The sequence below is a fragment of the Telopea speciosissima genome, chromosome 7 (genome assembly GCF_018873765.1).
Source record: "Telopea speciosissima isolate NSW1024214 ecotype Mountain lineage chromosome 7, Tspe_v1, whole genome shotgun sequence".
Classification (NCBI taxonomy): Eukaryota; Viridiplantae; Streptophyta; class Magnoliopsida; order Proteales; family Proteaceae; genus Telopea; species Telopea speciosissima.
This window is the reverse complement of record NC_057922.1, coordinates 4,403,868-4,429,075: the sequence shown is the minus strand read 5'-3', so window position 1 is coordinate 4,429,075 and position 25,208 is coordinate 4,403,868. Positions and strand designations below refer to the sequence as shown.

Here is a 25,208-nt window from a genome sequence, read left to right as displayed (position 1 = left end):
TGTGCGCAACGCTCTGTCTGAACTGCACAGGCCACTACGGACAGGGCGCCTTACAGGATCACGATCCACGGGAAAAACACTTTATTTTTCCCACCAGAAGTTCATGAATACCATTCCCTGACCAAGGCCTACGGCGTTGAGAATGTATCTCAAAATCATGAAGATTTGTGTCTGAGTCTCACAGAGTCACAGATAACATCGTACAACTCATTTTCCTTTATTTAAGGTCGCTCCACTTCAAGCGGTTTCCACACCCTTTTCTAAAATTTTAACAGTTCTTTTTCTTATATAACGTTCAGTCAAACAAAGACATGCAAGGGCCCCACCAAAGAAAATAGCGGTGGGCCCGGCCCAGATTCCAGAGGAGTCTTTGAGTGATCCTTCAGGATTTGATCGGTTTTAGCTGTGTCTTTACTCTGTACCAAGCTTCCAAGTCGACGGACTCGGTTTTATGAGAGTGACCTTTCAGGATTTGATCGGTTTTGGCGGTGTCTGTAGTCTGTACTAAGCTTTCGAGCACGGTGCTAGATAGCGGCGTTAAATCAGCCGTAGCAATTAATTCATATCGGTATTGACGGTAATTGATACCTAATCGATTCATATTCATGGTATCAATTTCATTTTTTATCAATTAGGGACCCGATTTGATCTATATCAGTATTAGTGTATTAGTATTGATAATCATCGATATGGATCTAAATCATCCGATACCATGCACAAAAACCCTGCTTTCAAGTCTAAGCATATTACCGGATAAAGAAGTGGGCACTTCTGACTTTCCTGATCTGGTTTGTAATTTCTTCTTCATGTGTGTATCAAACAATCAGTATTACAACCCATCAAATACAATCAGTTAAAAGCTTTTCCCATTCAAGCGAGATGAATGAAACATACGCATCTTGTATGGCTATTTTAACATAGAAGTAATGCTCATTGAAAATATGGCCTTACTAGTACTTTTACAACTAACTGTAAAGCCAGATGTTCCACACCCAACTAATCATTTCTACCTTCATTGTTGGTATTTACAACTTTAAAATTAAAGATTACAGAGAAGATTGAATCATTGGGAATGCAAGCTAGAGCTCTCTTGTACAACAGAAACGATGACAGTAACATCATCAAGCTTGCCACCGGTATATCCTGTGTACCCAGCCGCCTGGGCAGCATCTGCAAATGGACTCCTTACTGATCCTGACCTCCCCACTTCTTGTGCCCTCGTAGCTAAGAATTCTGCTATTTCCTGATACACAACAGATGGCTATTAAGGAAGAGAGAGAGAGAGAGAGAGAGAGAGAGAGACAATTGAGCAACATCTACTTCAAGGTAAAAGAGATTATGGATCCCTTGGTTCAAAGATGAATCTGAATGGAATCATCAAGCTCTTTTGTATGCCAAACAAAAGAATTAGGCTTACAATTTTAAGATTGGTCCATCACAAATTTTAATCAGATTGATCTTTAAACCAAGAAAAGATTTTCATGAGACCCATCGAACCGTGGGTAGACCCCCTTTCCCCTACTTATCTTTTAAGCCACTTGTCCAAAACTGCCCAACAAAGCAAAAACTTAGTTAATGTATCTAATTTTTTATTCACCGGACCTCTGGTTTCAGTCTGGCTTCCAATGATTTTGATACAATCGATGCTATTTCTTGTTCATATAGATTGTCAAAAAGCCCATCCGTTGCAGTGATGACCACATCACCCTCATCCAAATCAATTTTGTATCCCTGAAACAAAGAACCATAACACAGTAAATTACATAACTTCACACCCCCCCCCCCGCGCAAAACCAAATTCTGATGAAGTTGTTAACAAATAAATAAACTCCATGCAATCATTAGAACTCCCTAAAAGGCTAGGGGAAATGTAAAAAGTTGTCTTTGAAGCTATGCCAACCTCTATAAGTTCTGATGGATCATCCCCTCTTTCAATCTGCAATGGAAAATTGAAGTCATAAACCATTGGGGAGGACTTTCTGAAGACACAGCCATTTCTTATTATGATGAAGCCAGAGTCCCCAATATTTGCCACATTGAGAGCCTGTTGAAAAGTCCAATATCAGTAAGAATGGTGAGTGAAACACAGTAATAGACATAGGGCAGAGTTCTTAGGAAAGTAGTACATTATTTGCTCATTTTGAGTAACACTGCAGAAAAACAAGGAATTGCCAATGGGGTGTCTAGGTTTTACCTATTCAACCCCAGGCAGCTCTGCATCATTATCCTAATTCCATTGAGTGGTAATGTATATTTGAACTACAACTATTTCATATGAGCTATCTTCAATTCCTGAGTTGTTTTTCACGAGTATGCCATTGGATGAGCACATACAAACGTGGCATGCAGATAACTGACAAAATGAGAATAATTATAACATTCAAAAAATTCGTCAATGACCTATGAAATTTTGAGACATGTGAACACAAACTAGCCCTTAATCTCGAATTCAGAAACTGGGCAATCCCATAGAACTGTTACTTTAATAAATGAAACCACTAAAGTAAACCCGTTGCCCCCCCCCCCCCCACTCTTTAAAAAAATAAAAATAAAAAAAAAAAAAACCTTAAAAATACCATGTATTCTGACCCTCCACACTATCTATGCTGGTGAGTGGAGCATTTGACTACCCTCGAGGCAACAGATAAGACTGTAGGCATGAAGCAGTATCATTTCCCATTTCCTTTGATGAATAACAATGTAGAAACAAACTGAGTCATACGATTATGCAAAATGTGGACTTTAGCTTGTTTTAGATCTCACGTAATCTTCCTTAATAGTTATTGGCTCAATATAGTACTTCTGCACTGCCAGTCCCAAGCCTGGATAAAGGAGGATGATGCATCAGGTTGGCAGCTGGCATCCAGATACCTTTAGCCAAATCACTTAAACATGGATCCCACAAATTTATGTTCCAACTTTATGCTTGGGTGTTAGCTGGAAGCAACATGTTGTATGAAACTTGACATGTAAATGGGTAAGGCTTAGCAAGACTTCTACAGCATCAATGATTGAGAGTAAAGAAGGTAGGCTTAAGAGGATAGGGTTTGCTTCAAGACTAGCAATAAGAAACTTGACATGTAAAATAACAGAGTTAAAAAATTCAATAGAAAAAGTAGTCAAATGTAGCACATTCACCAGGGACTAGGTGCACAAGGAAAAATTAAGGAAATTAGTGGCTACAGACTTTAGTGGACCAGCCTTGGCGCAACGATTAAGTTGCGCTATTGCAACCGGGTTCAAAACATGGAAATGTCTCTCCGTGAAGCGGGGGGTAATGCTGCTGGCTGCACACATTTGCCCCTCCCAGACCCTGCAGTAGTGTGCACTGGGACGCTCTTTTACTGGCTACAGACTTTGATACATAATAAAGGATGACAATATATAGAAAGATTATTGATAATAGAAGACAAAGATCTAAAGGATGAAACAATAGATGTTTCAGAGGACAGCGGAATTCTCTTCTAGTATATAAAGACTTACCGTGAAGAGGTGCCTTCTTTTACACCTTTGCCAGTCCCGGCATTTATTCTTTTCTTTTCTTTTTCTTTTTTTTTTTGGGGGGGGCGGTGTTGGGGGGAATGGGGGGTTTTGCCATCAATCAAAGGGAGGATAACAATTGGAGACGCAAATAGTGCATACAAACACAATTCTTCAAGTGGAGCCAGAATTGGATCCAAATGTGCCCTAAGAACACTCCTCTGTTGTTAAAAGTAAAAAGAGGAACATCTCCAAATGCGCCCTAAGAACACTGCTACTAAAAGTTAAAGGAAAAAAAAATTGCTAAAGTTTCTCATGTTTTAACCATAAAATGACGAGAATGCCACCTCTAAAAGGTGTGCAATGCATGGTATGAATTGGTGAGAAATTGCAATTCTCCCCTCTAGAATTGCTCTCTTGTGTGCCTTAGAATTGGAGAATTGGGCTGAAGGCCAATTCTCAATTCTGGCTTAATTCGAAGAATTGGCCTCTAGAATTGGAACCAAATATGTAAATGACACCAATTCTAATTCACAGCCACAATTGAGAATAAAAATTGAAACCAAATGTGCACGTAGACCTACTACAGAGATGGCAAGAGAATTACAGGTATTATACATTAGGAGCTTCATGTACCCAGCCAAGAAGCCTCTTCAGATCATCCTCTCATTGTTGTCACAGCGTCTAGGTGACCCAAGGTGTTGTTGGGGGCTTAGAAGCAAGGCGAAACCAACAAGGCGCCCACCTAGGTAACGCCTTGACAACTATGTCTCCTACCTCAAGTAACTCAGTAACACTCCCTCATCCAGTAATCTGCCCTTACTACTGTTAGAAAGGGAGTGCATTCATTGGCCGTCCTTAGTTTCTATCCAAACAAACAGTTAGCTTTTGAAGATAGGAACTTTGTGCACCTACGAACATGAACAGAATTCCAATGGCCGTCTCTCACAAATCACAATCAAATTAACCCATGAAATAATATAGCCAAATACCCTTCACCCATTGTACTATCAAAACCTTCTGTCAATGCATAGTCCAACTACACCTGAAGTGATAATAACTCTGCCCCTTATAGAATTCCTATGTCCAATAGGATTGGAATAAACACCCCAGAGAGTTCCCCAGTTTCTCTGATGACCCCCCACCTGGTGGCCCCAGGTCACTACACCAGCTGGAAGGGTAGCCCAAAGCCCCAACTAAACATGTTTCATATAGCTCTTTCTTCTCCTTTATTCCACAATATTGACACCTCCTTATCTCATTTTTTGCACTACATTGTGTTAGATTCTCTCTCATTCATAGTAGAGAAAAGCAACTTCTAAGGAGATGCATGCCCTTCAAGAATTGATACCTGAAAGTTGGTGAATTTACCAAGGGAACAAAGCCAGTATATGGCTAGAACATTTATGTCAGTGATGCAGATATTTAGCTAGACCAGCTTCACCCTACAGGACTCCTAAACAAGAAGGAATCGATTCCAAACCAGGTTGTTGGTTCGGTAGGATATTTAGGGAGATTTATTTTATTTGAGAGAATATTATGGATTACATATTGATGCAGATCCTAGCCTCCTCGAATTGAAGAAGCCACCCTAAGCCTAGGGTTTTAGTAGGAGCCTTGGTTTAGTTTATTTTTATACTTAGTTTTTATTTTGTGTTTTTAATTGAACCGGTTTAAATTAGTTACATCCAATTGGTTCAATTGGTCTAATTTAAGTGAAGTGATCCTATTAGCTAAGAGGTTCTTATATCCTATTGGCTAGTAGGGAATCTTCTTTTATTTTAAGTAGTTTAAGTTGTTTTTAAGTCATTAGGACTCTATTTTGACTCTATTTCAGTTTCCTAGTCTATTTAAGTTAGCTAATAGGTTAAGTATTGGGTTAAGCCATTCCTTTTTAGTGTCTAAGTCTAATTTTGAGTCTTTTAGTTAGCTAATAGGTTCTAACCCAATCCTTAACCTATTAGCTAACTTAAACTGACTAGGAAACTGAAATAGACTCAAAATAGAGTCCTAATGACTTAAAAACAACTTAAACTACTTAAAATAAAAGAAGATTCCCTACTAGCCAATAGGATATAAGAACCATTTAGCCAATAGGAACACTTCACTTAAATTAGACCAATTGAACCAATTGGATGCAACCAATTTAAACCGGTTCAATTATAAACACAAAATAAAAACTAAGTATAGAAATAAACTAAACTAAGGCTCCTACTAAAACCCTAGGCTTAGGGTGGCTTCTTCAATTCGAGGAGGCTAGGATCTGCATCAACTCAATCCAAAATCCAGCTCATAACTCCCACTCTATCCCCTCCATTCCTCCACTCCATCAAACCTACAACCTGCAACTCAATTTTGTCCAGAATTGCAGAATTTCGTAATTCATCCAAACCCTAACTTCTTTATACCAAAATAACCCCCTAGACCTACCTATTAATACCCTATAAACCCCTTTCCCAAAATCCATCCCTAAACCCTAGATCCTGAAAACACTCCATTTTTATAAGGCCTCTAACCCGGAACCCTAGATTTCCAACTTCATCCAAATCAATCCAAACCTACACCAATAGACTCATAAAAACCTGCACATCATTACCAACTAAAACCCTTGCTCGAAACCCTAACCCTAACCCTAACTCTGCCTAATTAGCCTAAGCTGTCCCAATCGGCCAGCCTTGTTTGGTAATCCTATTACCCTGGTTCCTAGTAGGACTACTCCTACCTAGGACTACACCACATATGTATATAATTATTACTATTCTATTGTATATTTCTATTATTATAATTATTACTAAATTGATTATTGATATTTTATATGAGACCACAAAAAAGAAAAATAAATCTCGAGAAATTTAATATCAATGAATAAAAAAATAACAATGTGGAAAACAAGACAAGGATTCTCTACAATGGCAGGGTAGACCAATTAAAAAGGATGTAGCGCAGCTTGGTAGCATGTTTGTTTTGGGTACAAAATGTCACAGGTTCAAATAATGTCATCCCTAACTATTACTTCCCCTCTGGGCAGTAACGATGGATTAATTGAGGCCAATTAAAACTGGACATAGTTAAATCTTTCATACGATGATACAATATGCATGCAAGGTCTATTGGGGAAAAGTCCTTTTTCTTTACAGTTTTATTATTATCTATTATGTAATCTTTAATTTTGGATAGGATACATAGGAAGAGTTTAACAAGTCTTTGGAGTTGCTTTTTGTTAGGAATCTTAGTAGAGTTGTTTCCTCATTGGAGACTTTTCTTTTTCTTATTTATAGACGTAATACCATTGAAAAATCAGTGAGAATGGAATATTGAATAAAATTGATTTGAGTTGCTCAAGTAGGTGAGTTGTGTGTTCTACGTCCTTTCCCCTCTCTTTCTTCTAGCTCAGATCAGAGACTACTTCTCTCTGGTGAGTGTCTTCCTTCTCTTCTTCCTAGTTCATTCCTTTACCTTGTCTTGTTCCCATGTTCTTCTCTTTTCTACTTTTCCCTTGGCCTCTGTTTCTGACAGCACCCACAGTCCAAAGAGATACGATTGATCCCTACCAAATCTCTTTCTTTCATTCTTAAACTTTATGCATACATTCCTTACTTAACAGATATCCAATCTGGAAGGTTTGGTATCATTATCCAACGAGGATAGTTAGATTCGACCCCTTGAAGGACCCTAAAACTGTGCTGTCTGCTTGATCTGGTTTTAGAGGTTAATTTACTAAACAATTGCTTGATGATTTGACCTGTTCATTCAAAAGAGAACTAAAACTTGGGCTCTCTCCTGGAATTTTACTTTGATTGGAGTCCAAATAGGTGAGTTCTCTTACTTGAATCAAACTGCTCTTCCGCTGGTTCTGTCGCATTCAAAAGACAACCTTGTGTCATTATTTTATGGGTAATTTACACATACCACCCTGAGGTTTGACGAAGATTTTACCCCCCAATTTTGGAAAATTCTGCGCACCCCCCTGAGGTTTACAAATGGTAACAAATAAACCCATTCCGTCAGTTTATGACTAACACTGTTAAAATCAAAAGGTAAAATGACAAAAATGCCCCTTAAAGGGAAAAAAAACAAACAAACAAAACCTGCAACTCATCTTCCCCAAATTGATTGGGGAAGATGAGTTACAGTATCCCCATCGATTGCTCCTTCCATGGCTTCTAATGGAACGTCTCCGGTGAGCTAAAATTTTTGCAAATACGCTAAAATCTATTTGAAGCATCATATTCCACCCAGAGTTGCGGATATTTAGAACCCAGGAGTTTGTTCCTCTACTTTCACAGTTCTTAACTACATTAGGAATGGTGATCTTTCTTGAAAACCCATTTCGTTTCCCTGCTTATTTTTATTCCCCCCTCCCCTTGAGCTTCTCTCGTCTCTTTCCTTGCACTCTGTTTTTCCCCATTTACTATGTAAAGTCATTTTCAGAACCCAGGAGTTTGTCCCTCTATTTTCACAGTGATTTCGGAGGCGTTTCGTATGCCATCGCCCTTGCTGACATGCACTAGTGTAAAGGCAAAATAGAGCATAAAAGACTCAAAGCCGAGAGCCAGAATCGAAACCCTAAAATACTTATCGTTGAAGACCAGTCCAGATCACCCTTTTGCTGTTTCATGTATGTTCTCTTCTCTTACTATGTTGTTCGTTCTCTGTTTGTATGTGTACTCTCTAATCTCTGTATTTGGGCATTCGAAGAAATTGTGTTTAGAGAAATCATAAGATTCCTAATGAATTCATTTTTAGATGTTTTTCTTGCAAAGATAGAATATGAGATGAACTGAAAAGTTTCACCGTAACTTGTTATGGTGAAGTTTAGAAAATTTGAAAATCATCATGTCTGGATTTGGTTTCACAGGGAAAGCTTTCGGAAAACCAATAATTCTGATTATCTGGTAGAAGACCGGAAAGGGTTTGAGACGTGGAAGAACATGACACCTGAGGTAACGATGAATTTAGCATACGAAATAATTTTGCTCAAAGAAGAGGAGGAAATGGAGGTAGAGAAACCACACAAAATCGATGGGGATACCTGTAACTCATCTTTCCCAATCGATTTGGGGAAGATGAGTTGCAGGTTTTTTTTTTTTTTTTTTTTTTTTCTTGAAGGGGCATTTTTGTCACTTTACCTTTTGATTTTAACGGTGTTAGTCATAAACTGACGGAATGGGTTTATTTGTTACCGTTTGTAAACCTCAGGGGGGTACGCAGAATTTTCCAAAACTGGGGGGTAAAATCATCCTTTCGTCAAACCTCAAGGGTGGTATGTGTAAATTACCCTTATTTTATTTGTCACCATATCCCCTTCTTTCCAAAATTACCCACCTCTTTGTCCCAATTCAGAACTAGTCTACCCTTGGTTAATAATTGCTAACCCCTTTTATACCCCAGCCCATATTGATTTACCAAGCAACCTCTTTAAGATTCTGTTTATTTACAAATCTGCCTCTCTCCTCTAATATTTGGATTTTTGTTGATTGGGTGGGTCCATAAGCGATCCGAATCAAAATTCTCAAATCCCAGGTTGCATTATTCAGCCATCCTATTTAACCTGGCCCTAGCAGTTTGATGAACTGATGAAAATCAATCACATTAGCAGCTGCAGGCATTAAATGGTTGATATTCTCAGTCTTCTCACTGATAACATGAGTACCTATCTGATTCATCTAATTTGAGTCAGTAATAGCTCAACAGTAAAACCCTGCACTAGTGCCTCCAATGACATCACCGGATACTACATCTTCTTAAGACAGGGGGGGGGGGGGGGGGACAAAATCAGTCTGTGGAAGTTAAAAATAGCATCAATGTCCAACAGTTTATGTATTGGAAAGCATGCACAATTGCACATCCAATTACAGTAACAATCATATGTATGTGCAAAGTGAATTTCAGGGCACCAAAGCGGAAGTGCATCTAAGTGTAATAACTCAGAACCAATACGATGTTTAAATTAGACATGAAAATACTATAGGATGTAAACATCTGAATTTGTTGAATTGTATCATCATTTTGGCGCAGACTCCATTTTGAATGATGCACTTGGCCCGAAATATGGTCTGAAAATAAGTTTTCTGGTTGGTGCCATTTAAAATGAAGTCATCTAGGCATCCAAATGCAAGTGAACCGGACATTTAATTAATCAAGTGGTGAGTGAGACTTCTGCAGATAATTATGAATGATGTTTAAAGGTTGCCTCCATGATGCATCTGATAATCAACATGTAGGTGCAGCTGCTTGGATAAAAACTCACCTGACCGTCAAAATAAGCAACTACAACTGTAGATGAGCCTGATGAATGTGCTTTTGAAGCACTTTGAATAAGAATTTCTTCTGGCTTAATTAGTTGAGCTCCTTGAAATTCTGAAACCATCTTTGTGCAACCCTCCATTAGCTCTTGAGCATAAAGTCCGGCATTAATACCTTAAGAGGACAAGGCAGACCATAAAAGATAAAAATTATCAAAGCAGCTACTTTGATCCATGTGCTGGGAAGGAGAACTTAACATTGCAGAGATGAAGGTTGAAGTTTGATTATCCTACTACCATGTGGGTTTGTCTGATTTGATTCAGCAGATCCACCAAACCTAAAGATGATACTCACAGCATGGCCAAAGCTGTGACCCAACCTTTTTTTACCCTGTTTGGTTAAAAGTGACCCAAGCAAAAGCTTTGATTCTTGAGCTCTTAATTCCTTCTGCTATCTCCTTATTATCGAAAGAAATAGAAAAAGGACTAATTGATGACAAAACGAGAGACTGGCTTGAATTTTCTCTGATATTTGTACCTATATCATGCAATTGGCTCTTCATTCAAGGAGTTGCTGGTATTGACAGAAACCCCTTGGGCTCTTATTGCTGGAGTAGGATGCATGACCAATCAGCACTAAACTGAATGTTCATAGATGTGCCTTTGTACATTGGGCACTAAACCAGTATTGATAGTATATTCTATAAGCTGGCCACTTGGCCAGTGTTGTCAAAATGCCTAGGAGACTCTAAGCAATGGGATCGTAGGTTGGTAGCCTAGAGCAGGTACTAAGGCAAAAGTTCATGCCAGATATCCCAACAGAACAGATATCACAAAAATAAAATAACATAAAATTATTTGTATTCTATATAAAATACACAATAATATATCATCATAAAGATAGTACCTTCAAGTGACCATTGACCCACTCCATCAGCTACACCTACCCAATTTTGTGTGATGAAAAAAGCATCCTCTCCACCTGTCAATGCCTGGCATTATTATTCTATAAATAACTGATCTGAATGCTTTATTTCATGCAGAGGAACTGAGTCCTAAAATTTTCATAAGTCAATTACATATTGGACAAGAATAGCAGGTGGTTTGTCAAAACAAGGTGAACAAATCAACAAAATCCAAACAAATAAGTAAATTTCAAAATCTAATTATGTTATGAATAAGTGACATGTCCTCACTTTGCTGAAACTTCTAAATCCTCACTACGTCTGAAGAAGAATGGAATTTTAAGTTGACAGTCTTCAGTCTGAAGAATGAAAACCATGAGAAGCTCTTTTAGGATCAGAAACGCATATGGAGCAACCTTACCGTTGTGCTGAGGTCTGAGGAGGGTCATAATGTACGCAGCCTTAACCCACTTCATGGATAGGCTGTTTCCCAACTCAAACCTGGTCACAATGGAGCAACCTTACCGTTGTGCTGAGGTCTGCCCTCTAGGAAATCTGAATATTTAAAAAAAAAAAAACTGAAGGAAACAGTTTCTCTGGACTGCATAGTCAAACAGAAATCTTTTGACTGCACAACCAATTGAGCTACATGGAAGGGTAACGTGCAAATCCAATCATTGGATATCTACAAAATGGTAGGGGCTAAGCCATGTGTAAAATTTAAGCCTCAAATTCACCATCCTATGTATTGGCATATTCCATTAGTATTTTCAGCTGTCCTCTCCAATTTTCCCATTGGAATTTCAAACCTTTATTCTGCCACATGGCCAACTCCATTTGGGCTGACACTTGACATGTGAGCAGAAACTTTGGGATCTATATCTGTTCAACAAAATTTAAGCCTCATTGGACATGCCAGTGGGAAAAATAGGTGTGCCATCAAGGAAACATCTCTCGGCATACCATCTAGAAAAACCATTGATGGAGTTGCTATTTCTTTCAAAATGCAAACAAAAAAAATGCTTTTTTTCTGCTGCCGGAGCAAGTAATTTAGAGTTCACAGTTCCTCATTGGATGGGGCAACAGATTTATAGAGCGCATTAATGAAAAATAATCAAGAGTGACTTCAATCTGATACAATGAGGAGAATTGGAGAAACAATAAATGTAGGAAAAAGTAATTGGAACAATTCCCAGGAACAAAACAGAAACGAATAGTATGACGAAGTATAGGGTAAACCCCATGGAGATTCCTAAACCCAACTTCAATACAAATGAAAAATATATAAATATCAAAGTTTTAAACCATGGTTTCAGAATCATTATTTGGCCTGTAAATAAGTCCAAATCTATAACCTTCTTCATAGTTTGGTCAAAATACAGGGAAATTTATAAAAGACTTATCCAAAAGGCATCAAACTTTTTACAGTTCCCTTACATTGGAAAGGAATCCAAAATTCTCGATATCCGAGAGTTTGCCGATATTTTGAAGGCCAAGACAAACAATCACTGGATTACCTTGGTGGAATTCGCTACCACTATCATTTCTCAAAAAACAATACAAGCAAGTATTCTATTTCATTTACAAAATAGGTGGCAAAACAAATTTCCAGCCAATGGTTTTACCTTGGAAGGATGTGGCAACATTGCAGCACCTGAAGAAAGGAAAAGCCCTCCTGTTGAGCTTGCAATCTCCCTAGATTATTCATGAAATGGGAAAATCATAAAGAACTGATGGCATGATGCTTCTAAATTTTAAATACAACAAATCAAAATCTTTCTCAGACAATAGACATGCAGCAAGAAGTTCTGTCATAACAGAATCAATTTCAAATCTGTGGACATAGTATGCTTGGCAGAGAATGATTCAGCCAGACCAAGCATCATCAATAATTAAAGCACATGTTAGAGAGCAAATAATGGGGAACATTATATTACAAAAAAGGGTATCATCATTTTCTATCTGATGATATTTGCCTTCAGGGACAGTATCATGTTATGGATAGATAAATTCAGATATGCTTGGTGCCAAATGTTTATGGGCACTGAAATCACCTAAACCATGCATGAGAGAGAGAGGGAAAACCATACCTACTAGAAATTTGAGTTGTTTCAACACCAGGTAGTTTTACAGCCCATGAAGCTTCTGCTTGGTCCTCGCCATGCACAGCACCTTTGATATTTTCAACCATAAATTTTGAAGAGGTTGCAGTGTCCCTCTGCTAGAACAGAAAAATGTGAAGTAAACTCCATTAGGCATACTTTTCCAAACAGTTCTCTTACATAACTGTCAAAGCTTGGTCCAAAAATTAGGCTTCTAAGACATGAAGCATAAGGATTTCTCAAAACTAAAGGACAGCATGATGACTGGATTTTTCAATTAATGAAAATCAGTGGGATGCAAAACCATTATGCAAAAATTCCACCCGGAGAAAAAAAAAAGGAAAAGTATTATTAAGTGTAACAGGTAAACCTTGATACTCCTATTTTTTGGAAAAGGTAATGAGGAAATTTTCCCCAAGTAGAAACTACAGGAGAAAGGATATGCTTCTCTTGCCAGGCATCTGCCTGATGTATAAGATGAGTGGAAACCTGACAATCATTTGTTAATTGTCAGTTGCAACTTGACATAGTTACCCTAGAATGGCATTCAGCAAGTTTCAGAGACAAGCTTCAAGCATTTCAAATAGGCAAGCACTATCCCCGTCAACCCGTGCTTGTCATATATTACATTTCCCACTCCCCCCCCCCCCACCCCCACCCCCACCCCCACAATTTTTATGTCCATATGAGTGACAATTATCAGTTGTTGATATTCATTATGGTGATGCATAACCTCTTCCTTCCCAGAAAATGAAGGTAGACTTTATTAATGTGTATATTAGCACAAAGACTGAGATATAAAGGAAAAAAGAAAGAAATATGACCAACCGTTGAGCTTTTAACTGCATTTTTCTCCAAACATTCTTCAACAGTGTTAAAACCTTCTACAGCATCCAAAGAATTGGCATCCAAAATTTGATCAGATTCTCCAATTAGAGACTTATTCATAACTTCAACTTTAGCCTTCTTCCCATCATCTTCCTCAAGAGGCATAATCTGTTTCTACTTTAGAGGCACGATCACCAGTTGAAGGAAAAGTAGTATCAAAAGTATTCTTCTCTGTGCAACCTTCATGAGAAGCATGACTTGTTTCTACATCAAGTACGTGCCCTGCAGAATTAGACAAAGGCATAGGCTCACTCATAACTACATCTTCAGAATATTCCTTAGGGCCAGAACTATTATTGTCTTGAAGATAGTCAGGCTTGGAAGCTGTCAATGGAGGTCTAATTTCATCCTCGATCCTACCTTCAGAATCTTCCTCAGAGGTATTACTTCTTCCTGGATCAAGAATGTTCTCGAGCGCCGCGGTGGTAGTAAGAGTTGCAGCTTCACGAATATTTCCGTCTCCAGAGCATTGCTCAGAGTTGATAGTTGCATCTAAATCAAGAATTGAATCAGGCTTCATATCTTGTTCACCTTTGGCCTTCTCTTCAGAATCTTCCTCAGTGACATAACCCTTTTCTACTTGAGGAAGGGAGTCAGGCTGGGCAGTACCCAAAGGAGGCATCATAATTCCACCTTGCCTTTTTTCTGCATATTCTAACTCAATGGCATTACCGTCCTCTTTGTCAATGATGTTGTTCAGCTCCATTGCACAAGTAAAAGTCCGACCATCGTCCTTGTTCTTCTCTCCAAAGTCTTGCTCAGAGTCGCTCAATGCCTCTTTGTCAAGGACCGAATCATGCTCCAAATCCATAGATTGTACCATATCTTCAGCAGCAGTCTTCTGCTCCGCATCCAAAACTGAGTGAGATCCTGGAGAAGCAGGTAACTCTGTTTCCTCCGTATCTTCCGGGAACTTTCTATCCGATTCTAGTCTGTCTTCGACAAAACCAACTACTTCAGTGGAGCTGCCGATGCTCTGTTTGCTCTCCGGATCAGTATAGGTCACTTCGTGCAGGATTTCCCCAGATTCAACAGTTTGAACAATTTCCATTTTCTTCATAGGTTCATCTTCACTTGCATATGCTCCATTAGTACTCCTTTCTTCAAAAAACACTCCTTTCACAGCAACAGCGGCAGATAAACTAGGTTGAATTCCCTTCTCAACATGAGCTGAATCTCCATCCATGATACTCGATGATTCATCGACTTCAACGTCTTCTTTCGTCTCTGTTATGCTTCCGAATCGGAAAACAACGCTTCCATCGGGGTACTCTGCCGAAACCACCAAACTCCATATGAATAAGCAACAAGCGGCGTAAAAACATATCCATCTCAAAACGAAGAAACGATCACTTGGATGCATCTTAAACAGGATCATCATCAATCGCAAAAAAAAAATTTAAAAAAACAAGAAACGAATTCCAGTTAATTGAAGAGACAATAAAGGCTCAGAGAATCGCAATAGGGTACCAGTGGTGGAAACGACGTCAAAATCGGGAGATAGAGGCTCCGATGACGGTGTAGACGACGAAGAGTGCTTCGCGAACAAATGGTGAGATGAATGACGGTTCGGAAGTCGGATAAGTGGAGGAAACCGAGCTGTAACGAAGCGTTTTGGTGAAACGTTGCAGGAAATGAAGAAAGCGCGAAAGGAGGAGATGTTCGGGAAACGGTGATCGAGAAAGCAACCGACGAAATCGGCCATTAATCGAGCTATAATGAGACGCTGTATCGATTAGGATTCGCAGCTCTGGCTTTCCTCCATTGGCGGTGAGAGAGAGGAGACTCGTGGAGGCTTGGGGCTCTCGACTCGTGGAACTGTTTTAATGGAAATTTTACAATTGTACCACCTGTATGAAGTAGAGGATAAAGCATTTGGGACCTCGATTTGTTTGCTTGGCAGGACAACTGAACCCAGGGTTTAAAAATCGGATCGGATTGAATCGGCAGAATTGGGCTGATCTGGAACCTAGATCAGACCAATCTTGTACGACACCTAGGGTTTAGGGGGGTTTTTGTCGACCGATTCGTGCCGATTCTAAGCTAGGGCCAATACAGATCCTCATCTGATTGTGAGTTGAGACCCACCATTAACATCAGGATTAAATACTTGGATCAGAATCGGTGGTTGAATCAGCAGATTCTAACAACAAAAATTTATCATAACAAGGAGTGTTGAGTATAACTATTGAATCGTTTTTGTAATCACATTAGAAGTGTTGCTAAGTGATCAATATATCGTTTCATTTTAAAGGTATAATCGCACGTCAACCCGGTCTACACTATTAAAGGACGATTAAAGATTTTAAGGAGATCATCATACGACTCGGTCCAACTTCTGTCTTCGTTTGCAATAACTGTCGGTTACAAGTAAGTATATATGTTTGATTATATACAACTTTATTTTCATATTGTTGCTTATACTTTTATGGACTATGATCCTCTGCAGTACCGGCGGGTCTGCAGTGCACATTCGACGGCACAGTAGAGGCCAGGTGGCACACATGGCACACATGGCACACATGGCCTCTGCTGTGCCGTCGGATGTGCACTGTAACCCCCGCCAGTACTGCAGAGGATTTTAATACTACTTTTATATCGTTCTTCCCATAGTCCATTAATAACATTGAACCCTCAGTATCTCTAGTATTTCTTGCAGCCAAGATCTCATTACACCTCCGCCAACCCAATAATTGGAAAAGCCGACAAGGATAGTATTTCTTTCTTTTTTTTGGGGTGGGGGGTATATATAAATATGAAAAACCAAACCGAATGGACCAATAAGAACTCAGGAGAAAAGATAGAAAACCAGAATCGAACCAGACCAAAACTAAACTTCACCCTAGCTGTTCAGCTTCGGTTTGGGCCAACGCATGCCTAAAACTGACTCAAACCAAACCAACCTATTGACCACTACCTCAATATCCTACTGTATTTGATAATCTCTTATTTTCTTTCCTAAGCTTCCGATTTCATAGGAACAACTCATTATCAGAAGTCCTATATGTCTACTTGATTGTTTCCTGATAGTGGTGTCAATTTGGCCGGGCGAACCTGATCTAGACAGAGCCTCGGCCCATTTTTCAGCCCACAGGCCGGGATTGGGTTTAATTTTTTTTATGACCCTGGCAGGGGCGTATTGGGCCTGGGTTTAATGAATCTTAAACTTATATTTCACTTCAATTTGGCAGTGTTTTCCAACTAAGTCTTTCACAGCCCAGTCCAGCCCACCCCATCCACAAGCCCGGCCCAAGGTTATTTTGTGGGAACTCCATTACACCCTTGGGCTGGAATGCTGGATTGGGATCGGCTCGGCCCAATTACATCCTTTGTCAGAATTTGTGTTTTTTTTTTTGATCCCATATGTCATTTAAAAAATGGGTTTTCAAATAATATCTATCTCATTACAATTTTTTTTATTTTCTTAATTTTTAAATTTTTTTGACCAATACTGGCCGATACCAGAACCTATCTTGCAAAACCAAGCTTTTGGTCATTTTCTGCCGACATAGATCGATTTTGGGTGATTCAGACCGGTACTGGATTGGTATCAATTGAAACCAATCCCGATTCGATACCCAAGAACTTGAACCATACTTCCCATTGTTAGTATTAGGTGAAAGTTTTCATTTACAATAGGCGAAAGGAATCTTCCATCGGAATACCATAATGACCTTCCCCTAAGGGTGTTCATCTATTTGGTTTTGATTCGATTCAAAGTATTAAGGGTAGAAACAAGAATTGAACTGTTTATTAAATGGTTATAATATACCAAATCAAAACTAATTAATAAATATGGGAGGTTCTATACCTGGCAGCGTGGCCCCTACATCAGCGTGCAAACTAATCACAACACGCAAGAGAGCATCAACAGAGGTGGAATTTTTCATATTGATGGGCTGGGAAGGTTATTTCGCTTTCCTTCGTGTTTGGGTGCAGGCGCTGGCTGCACTACTAGACAAGAATCTTTTTTTCTTTTTTAGTAAATAATTTTGGATAAATATATATATTTTTTAATCTATTTTGACTTTGATTTTGTTGTTGATTTGAGTATACGGTAATTATCAATTTAATATCGGTTTGAGTAAACGATTCTAAGCTAATCCTTTCCATTATTTCAGATTCCATCCAAGCACTAAAACCCACTAGTGAAGGGATTCTCTTTCATCACAAGTGATACGTTTAACAGGATATATTTTTTTAATTTGTTAGGGAAGCAGTTTTCTGTACGGTAGTGTGGCCTACACCAGCACTCTCATGTGTCTATCTCTATCCTCCTTAAAACAATGGGGTAGAGATGTCTTTTCATATGAGGAGGACAGAGAGAAAGACTCATGGGAGTACTGGCATAGGCCACACTCTCGGATAGAGAACTTTTTCCCAATTTGTTAATAGGTCCTTATCAATCCATAATTGATTGAGATCTCGTTTTCAAAATTTCCCAACAAAACTTCCTTCAATTCTCCCTGCCACTCAACGGTCATAATCTTTCCTTCCCAGTTCCGAAAGGTCTATGCTTCGCCCCTCAGCTCTAGTCCTTCACAGTTGTTTGGGTAAAAAACCAACTGTGCTGGTATCATGGTTTCAACCTCTCAGGGCAACCCATCCCTTAAAGGTCTCAACTAAATTAAAGAGAATGAATTATACAGTTATACTTTAAAAGCGTTTGAAATCTTTTAGTGAACTTTTTGAAATTATGACTTTGTTTGGTATAATTTCATGGAATGCATATCAAAGGCAAACCTTACATTGCAAACTCTTGTCTTTCATTTGGAGTCCCAGCAATTCGCATGTATAAGAAGAAGAAAAAAATCAAGATTTATACAAAATTTATTTGATAACTTTTTTTACATGATTTTTATCTAAAACATATGAAACTTAAAAAGTGGTAAGAAAGGAAAGTTCTACCAGCTAACGAACATAAGAGCTTCGACGGTGGCTCTTTTCATCAATGACATTGTTAAAATGAACTAACCCTTAAAAATCAAGTTCAAAATATTGATAGTTTTTTATAAGAATGCATTTAGCTCTACTTTGATGATGTATATTGTATGAGTCAAAGATTGATTAGTCCAATAACTTAGTAAAATGAATAATATTAATTAGTAGATTATTATTTGTTATATTGCTTAAAATTTAAAAATTCAAATGAAAGAAATTATAAAGAACTAACTAAATTTCCATTTTTTAAAGTTACTATCCTTTTAGTTGAACATGATGGTATTTATCATGCCGCGTTACATGTAAATTAGGTTTAATAAAGTTCTTTTAGCATATGGTAGTCTATAATATTGGTGACATGTTACAAGATCCTTATTGAAGGCCCTTCATAAAAAATATATCATCTTCGTACATTGATGTCATGGAAAAGTTAATAATACAATTACAATTTCATTACTTTTCATATAATTTATGTTATTAATATTATTAATGTAACAATCACAATTACACGAGAATTAGGAGTAAAAAATATTTTTTTATTTGGAATTATTGTTGTTGCTTTTTTCTTCCATTTAGAAAATAAAAAGTGGCATAAGAAGTATAAATACTTTTTAAATCATGTAATATAGATTTTGTTTTGATCTTACTCCTTAGCCTATGACCTTGTCATGAGTAGCGACTTCTCTATCATGAGGTGAACCTAAGAGTGCTTCAAAACTTTCAACTTAGAATTAATCAGAACAAATAAATTCTTATTATACGCATATTAAGTCTGATCACGCTAGGCTAAGTGTGGCCGATTCAAATTTGATGGAGATCGATCTTGTACTTGATTGCAAATTTTTATATCTAGACATTCTAGAAGATTAATTTGTGTTAAACATTTTCCCCTCTACCTTCAATGATCAAGAATTATTCCAATATCTGTATTTCCTTAACAAATCAGTACAAGTTGGTAAGGGTGGACCTTTTAATGTTGAAACACCCTCTAGATGCTCTTCTCTTTAATGTAGTTGGAGCAGATCAGTTTGATAAGCATTAATTATATGGTTCCATTTGTTTTCCAAGTAAAAAGGTGGAAAAAGAAAACCTTTCTAGAAAATTCAGTCAAAGAAGAACAAAATCGCTTTAGAAAATTTTTGGAAATTTCAGTCAAAACAAGCAAACTGAAATGATTAAAGAATTGGAATCCAAGATATTTCAATGGAAACCAGAAGGAATTTATAACTTAGATCTGGTGAAATGGTCCTCCTTGTGTCCAACCCATTTCCTCTAGATTTTAAAACAAGTTGGGATTAAACTACTCAGAATCTAGGGGAAAAAACCAATAAACGTCATCAGCCAGGTTACTCTTTCGATCTCTGTGGTTTTGTGGGTAGAAGTTGAACTTGAAATTAAAGGGTCAACTTCAGTTGCAATGGGAGCAGAATTGGTACCCTGTAAATGGAACATGTCTAGCATTTAGATAATTAGATGCTAACAATAACTTAGTAATAATATTACTTAAGAATCAATTAACCTATTAACCTATCACCTATGTGTGCAAACTACAAAGAATAAGACAAGTTTGGTGATGCTTAGAAGAACTTTAAATGGTTTTTTTTTTTATATAAAAGATCGCCCAGGTTTCGAGTGGAGATTCCTTTCCACGCCCTATCACATGAAGAACTATGGGGTTTACACTGATATTGTATCTCATCGGACAAAATGTTGGTTGCTACTGAATGAATCCATCTCCTGTCTTCTCATTGTTGTTGTTTGTCTGTCTTCATGAGAGACCTCTAGATTTTTCTTACAAAATAGGATTTTTCATATTTTGTAAGAACGTAAAATGCAAAATAAAAAAAGCATTAAAAAAAATGGTAGAAAGAACGGTAGCTGGGCGTAAAGGTGTCAATGTGTACTGACTATCGTATAACGATACTATTTTTGTACCGAATTATCTATGCCGAACCATACTACTGTATACCGATATTCAGTATGATATCAATATGAGATACCTATATTGAGTCGGTATCGGTAAGGTATCAGTATGGGGTATATGTGTAGTGGACTGTACCGACATCCTGAAACTGTACTGATTGACATCCTTAACTGGGCAAGTGGGACCCTAGCGATCATTTCACGCGCACCTATGTCTGGCATAGGGATAGCGCACCGCACGTGCCTAGGTAGTGTTCTTTTTCCTTAAAAAAATTTACATCGAGGAAAATTTTCATATAAATTATTATTTGAATAGAAAAAAATTACAATTAAACAAACAGGATCTTGGAAAAAGAATCACCATGATGTCAGATAACTATTTCTCTCTCACATGTGGTTCTTTATTGTTTTCTTTATCTAGTTTTGACATGTGGGTCTCATGTGTATGATATCGTTCTCCATAGCATCATTGGTATGACATATAGATTCCATCTCACATGGTCGTTGTGGGAACTCTCTCTCTCCCTTTTTTTAATGAAAAAAAATTTAAAAAAAAAAACCAATGAAGGGAAGAAAAGCCTAGAGGAGAGCGAGCTAGGTCCAAACTAAAGAGAAAGAAGATGTGGAAATATAGTCCAAAGGGAGAGTGGGCCAAATGGGCAAGGGCCAATTAGTTAAATGTCCACAGAAATAGGAACCGTTAACCAGCATGAATCCAGCTGCGAGCGATTGACGTTCACGGACAACTTTGCAGACGAAGGAGCTTATGTGTAAAGCCAGAGATGATTGGAACTTGGGGGCCCATGTAAGATGTTGAGAGCCCACGAGGCCCACCCCACACACCCTGTCCTTTTCTCAGCCTTCGCTTTTATTTGTTTAACAACCTTGAAAATGATTTAGCCATCCTTACTAACTGTTTCTCTATTTCTTTTATTTCTTTTTTCTTCTTAAGTGATGGTTCTGTTAGAAAGGGTTAATCTATTTTCCTTTTTTTTTTTTTAAAGCATGGAAACAAAGGGTACCTATGTCCTATCCAATTAAAAAAGAAAAAAAAAAGTAATTTAGAAAAGGTCATGGTCAAGTAAAAAGAAAATATCTATTACTCAATTAATTTAAAATTCATGAACCTAAAATAAAATAATATTTATAGTTTATTTAAATTATTTTGTGTAATATTTTATTAAGTTTCTAGAAGTCATACATAATACATTATATTAAATAATTATCTTAGTACTCTTGGTTCAAAGGACAAATTTTTCTTCATTTAGGCCTTGTTTGGTTAAAAGTGAAGTCGAATTAAACAAAAATTTCTTTGTGAAAGTGAAGTGATATTAACTTTATTGGTATCTATGATGCTGAAGTAAAATCATGTCCAAATGGAAATTAATAGCTAAGAACAGAATTCACTTATTCAAGCATAAGGGAATCTATTAAATATCATTTGGGGAGGGAATAAAGTGTTTCTATCCTAAATAAATGGCATATTTAGGTATCAACTTCTTACATATTTAGGCATTACAAACCAAATTGGTGTATTTTTCACTACTAGGAAGCACATGCATTGCAGATACCAACTCAAGAAATAATTGGTAAAGGCTTCTTTACTATGTAACTTCAAAACTTTTTCTCTTTTCTTTTCTTCTGATCTATTTGTTTAGGAAGAATGTTCTCTGTGCTGGGGGTCGCAGGCTACGCCCAAACACATGGGGGTGACAGGCCCATATGTGTGAGCGCAGGCTGCGCTCTGCGGCACAAAGAACATCAGCCCATTTGTTTATTAAATCATCATCTTGACAATAAGGATTTTGTAATCTTCTTGGCGCGGGGGGAGGGTGTGGAGGTATATCAATCAAAGTTTCCTATAATATATGTAACTTCTAACCTTTTTCTTCTCTTCTTCAATTTATTTGAATATTAAATCATCATTTCAACATCAAGCGTTTTGTAATATTATTGGAAAGAAAAAATACTAATGTTGTGGTTCCAAGAGGACCACAAGTCATCATAATTGATGAATTCTTGGAAGGCTAGCTCTAAGTAAAATCTCTATTCTTTGATGTTCTTTATTCTTTTTTTTTTTGGATTGTCAAGTATTGAAAGATTTCATTTCGTCACAATTTAGATTTTGTTTACGTCTATAGGGTCCATATATATTTTCATTTTGTCTTATTATTTTTATTTCTTGCTTCAACAAATTAGTCAAATGAGCCCATTCATTTCTCCATCAGGCAGTAAGTTTCCTACATTAATACTAGCCATGTGGAAGAAATAAAAGCTTTCAAAATTGGTGATCAACCCAAATTTAGATTTGCTATATATGACTGAAAATATAGGAAAATTCAATACATGGTCAGCCATATGGTTAAAATGGAACCCAACGATTTCTTCAAATTTAGATAATCAATCAAAAAGTATATTACCTATCCATCGACATTCACGCTTCCCAAGGACATGTAAATAATATTTCTCCCAAATTAATTCATGTTCTCTTCTTCTTTCTTTAGTTGGATCTTTAATTGGGTCTAGGGAGAGAGTTTAAGTTATCTCCTTACATATGTTGAATTATTTCTATATTTTTTACAATGCATGATGCATTCCTTAATTATAAATCTTTTTGATTGTTAGGGTATTTTTTTTTTTTTCTAGTCTGATTTATGGGTGGTAGTATATAATTTTGAAATTGACATGCCATAAAATAATAGTATAGTATTTTTCATTTTTTATTTTAATGTTTGTACAATGAAACATGCTGTTTCATTGGTACATCGCACATGATCCCATCCCTTAGAAAATACTTGAGACAATGAAATATGAGTGAGGAGAGAGATAGACTCATGGGAGTGCTAGCGTAGGCCACACTCCCGAACAGAGTTCTTTTTCCCTATTTAATATTATCACAATTTTTTAATTGTCACTATACTTGTTTATATATAGTATGTATTATCTACTCCAACCATAACAAGGTCACAAGATCTTAGAAAGAAGAAATGTTAAAAAAAAAATCAGATGCTTCATTAAATAATAGATTCTCATTTATAGGATAATATAGATCCATGGGGACTCCACACTCCACAGCCAGTCTTTCCTTTTCAATCACTTGTTTTCTATTTTATTTATTTATTTTTTTGTGCAAGAGAAATTCCACTCAAGCACACCCTATATATAAAAGTTTAAAACATAAGTTAAGGGAGAGAAAAGAACTGCAAGTGGTTGCAAAGAGACAAGTAATTAAGATGTCTCCCTTGGCCTCCTCTTAGTCTCTTCCTATGCTTGGACAGCTCGAATTGAAGTGTGCCTAAGCTCCAAATTGTGCAATTAAATAGCAAGTATAAGTTTAAAATGGGACAACTTACAACACATTCATGCTTACTATCTTAGTTGGTCTCAACATTTTGTATTAGTTCAAAGGATCCAGAAAGGAATTTATTATACTCAATACTAATTTTTGGGTAATTGTTTGTTTTAATTAATATAATTTAGAATCACAGGATCAAGTTCATGGATTCATCGATGCGTCCTAATTAAAGTCGAAAACATGACAGAGATGTTACGAACAATGGATCCGACCCATTGGAGGAGGTGGGGTATACCAAAAGGTCTATGACACCATGAAATTGGAATTTTCTTTTGAAAGCTACTCTCAAACATGATAATGTGTATTATAAAATGCTAATTTAATTTTAACTTCAAAGATGTATGTATCTTTTCTCGGATTTACGTGGTTCAGCAAGATTGCCTAAGTCCATGACGAAATGAGATCTACTTCACTAACAATGAAAAATAGAGTTATAGCCGCTCGTCCTCACACCTCTCTTAGATTAATTCACTACAAATATATAACAAAACCCTATACAGGTAATTTACCGAAATACCCATATAACCTGATAGTGCAAGTTGATGGAATACAAAGACATCTTACCCCCAAAACTTCTCAAACCCAAGAAATAAAAAATGGAAATATGAGTGGTTGTCAAGTGATAGGGTTTTAATTAAGTTAGATTAAAGATATGTGGAGGTTGGAAGAAATTAAGAACTAAGTAATGTGATACTAAAGTGGTGGAGTGTGTTTTTATTAGTAGGGTTTGGGTGGGTTATTAGGTTACATATGCATGGGTGTGTGAGTTATATACATGGAGAAGAGTACGTAGCAGTTCAAGTAAAGGTTTGTAAAGCTAAAGCTCTTTTGTTGTAATTAACATTGTTTGTTAATTATTGTGGGGTGGGTGGGTGGGGGCAATGGCTTCAAGATCCTGGACAGCAAAGGCCGAAGAGAAATGGGGGTGACACCCCAACACCCAACACCAGCATTTGAAAGCAATCAAAAACCCAGAAACCCATTTGCCAAAGCAAGACATATAATATTGCTACTATGGTCATTACTTTATTCTTATGATACTATATCAACCACTTGTTTGATGTTTACAAGGAAAGAGTGAGAGAAACAAGAGAAAGAGAGAAAGAACTCCAAATTAAGACTTGGAAAAAGAAATGCTTTCCAAAGTATTCTATGATTCGATCCCTTCCTCATTAATTAAGCTTAGCCCATTGACTCCATTGAAGATTGACTCTCTCTCTCTCTCTCTCAAGTTTCTCTGAAAGTAGACCTCACCTTTATAAGCAAGAGGAGGGTGTCTGAATCCTAATAAGTTTTCACATCGGACTATTCATATCATGGATTAAGGTATCAGTATTAAATCAGTCAAAACGTATTGGTATCAGTCGAG

At 37.2% G+C, this 25,208-nt stretch overlaps 1 protein-coding gene across 1 annotated transcript; it reads right to left on the bottom strand.

The window, feature by feature from the left end:
• Positions 1 to 829: 829 nt before the first annotated feature.
• LOC122668908 (probable protein phosphatase 2C 71) lies at positions 830 to 13,868 on the bottom strand. Its single transcript, XM_043865474.1, has 8 exons — positions 13,561 to 13,868; positions 12,721 to 12,851; positions 12,256 to 12,325; positions 10,633 to 10,717; positions 9,731 to 9,900; positions 1,901 to 2,044; positions 1,603 to 1,731; positions 830 to 1,243 (listed from the first exon to the last, which is right to left on the bottom strand). Exons 1-8 carry the CDS (start codon positions 13,723 to 13,725, stop codon positions 1,064 to 1,066), a joined length of 1,074 nt encoding a protein of 357 aa, XP_043721409.1. The 5' UTR covers positions 13,726 to 13,868; the 3' UTR covers positions 830 to 1,063.
• Positions 13,869 to 25,208: the final 11,340 nt, after the last annotated feature.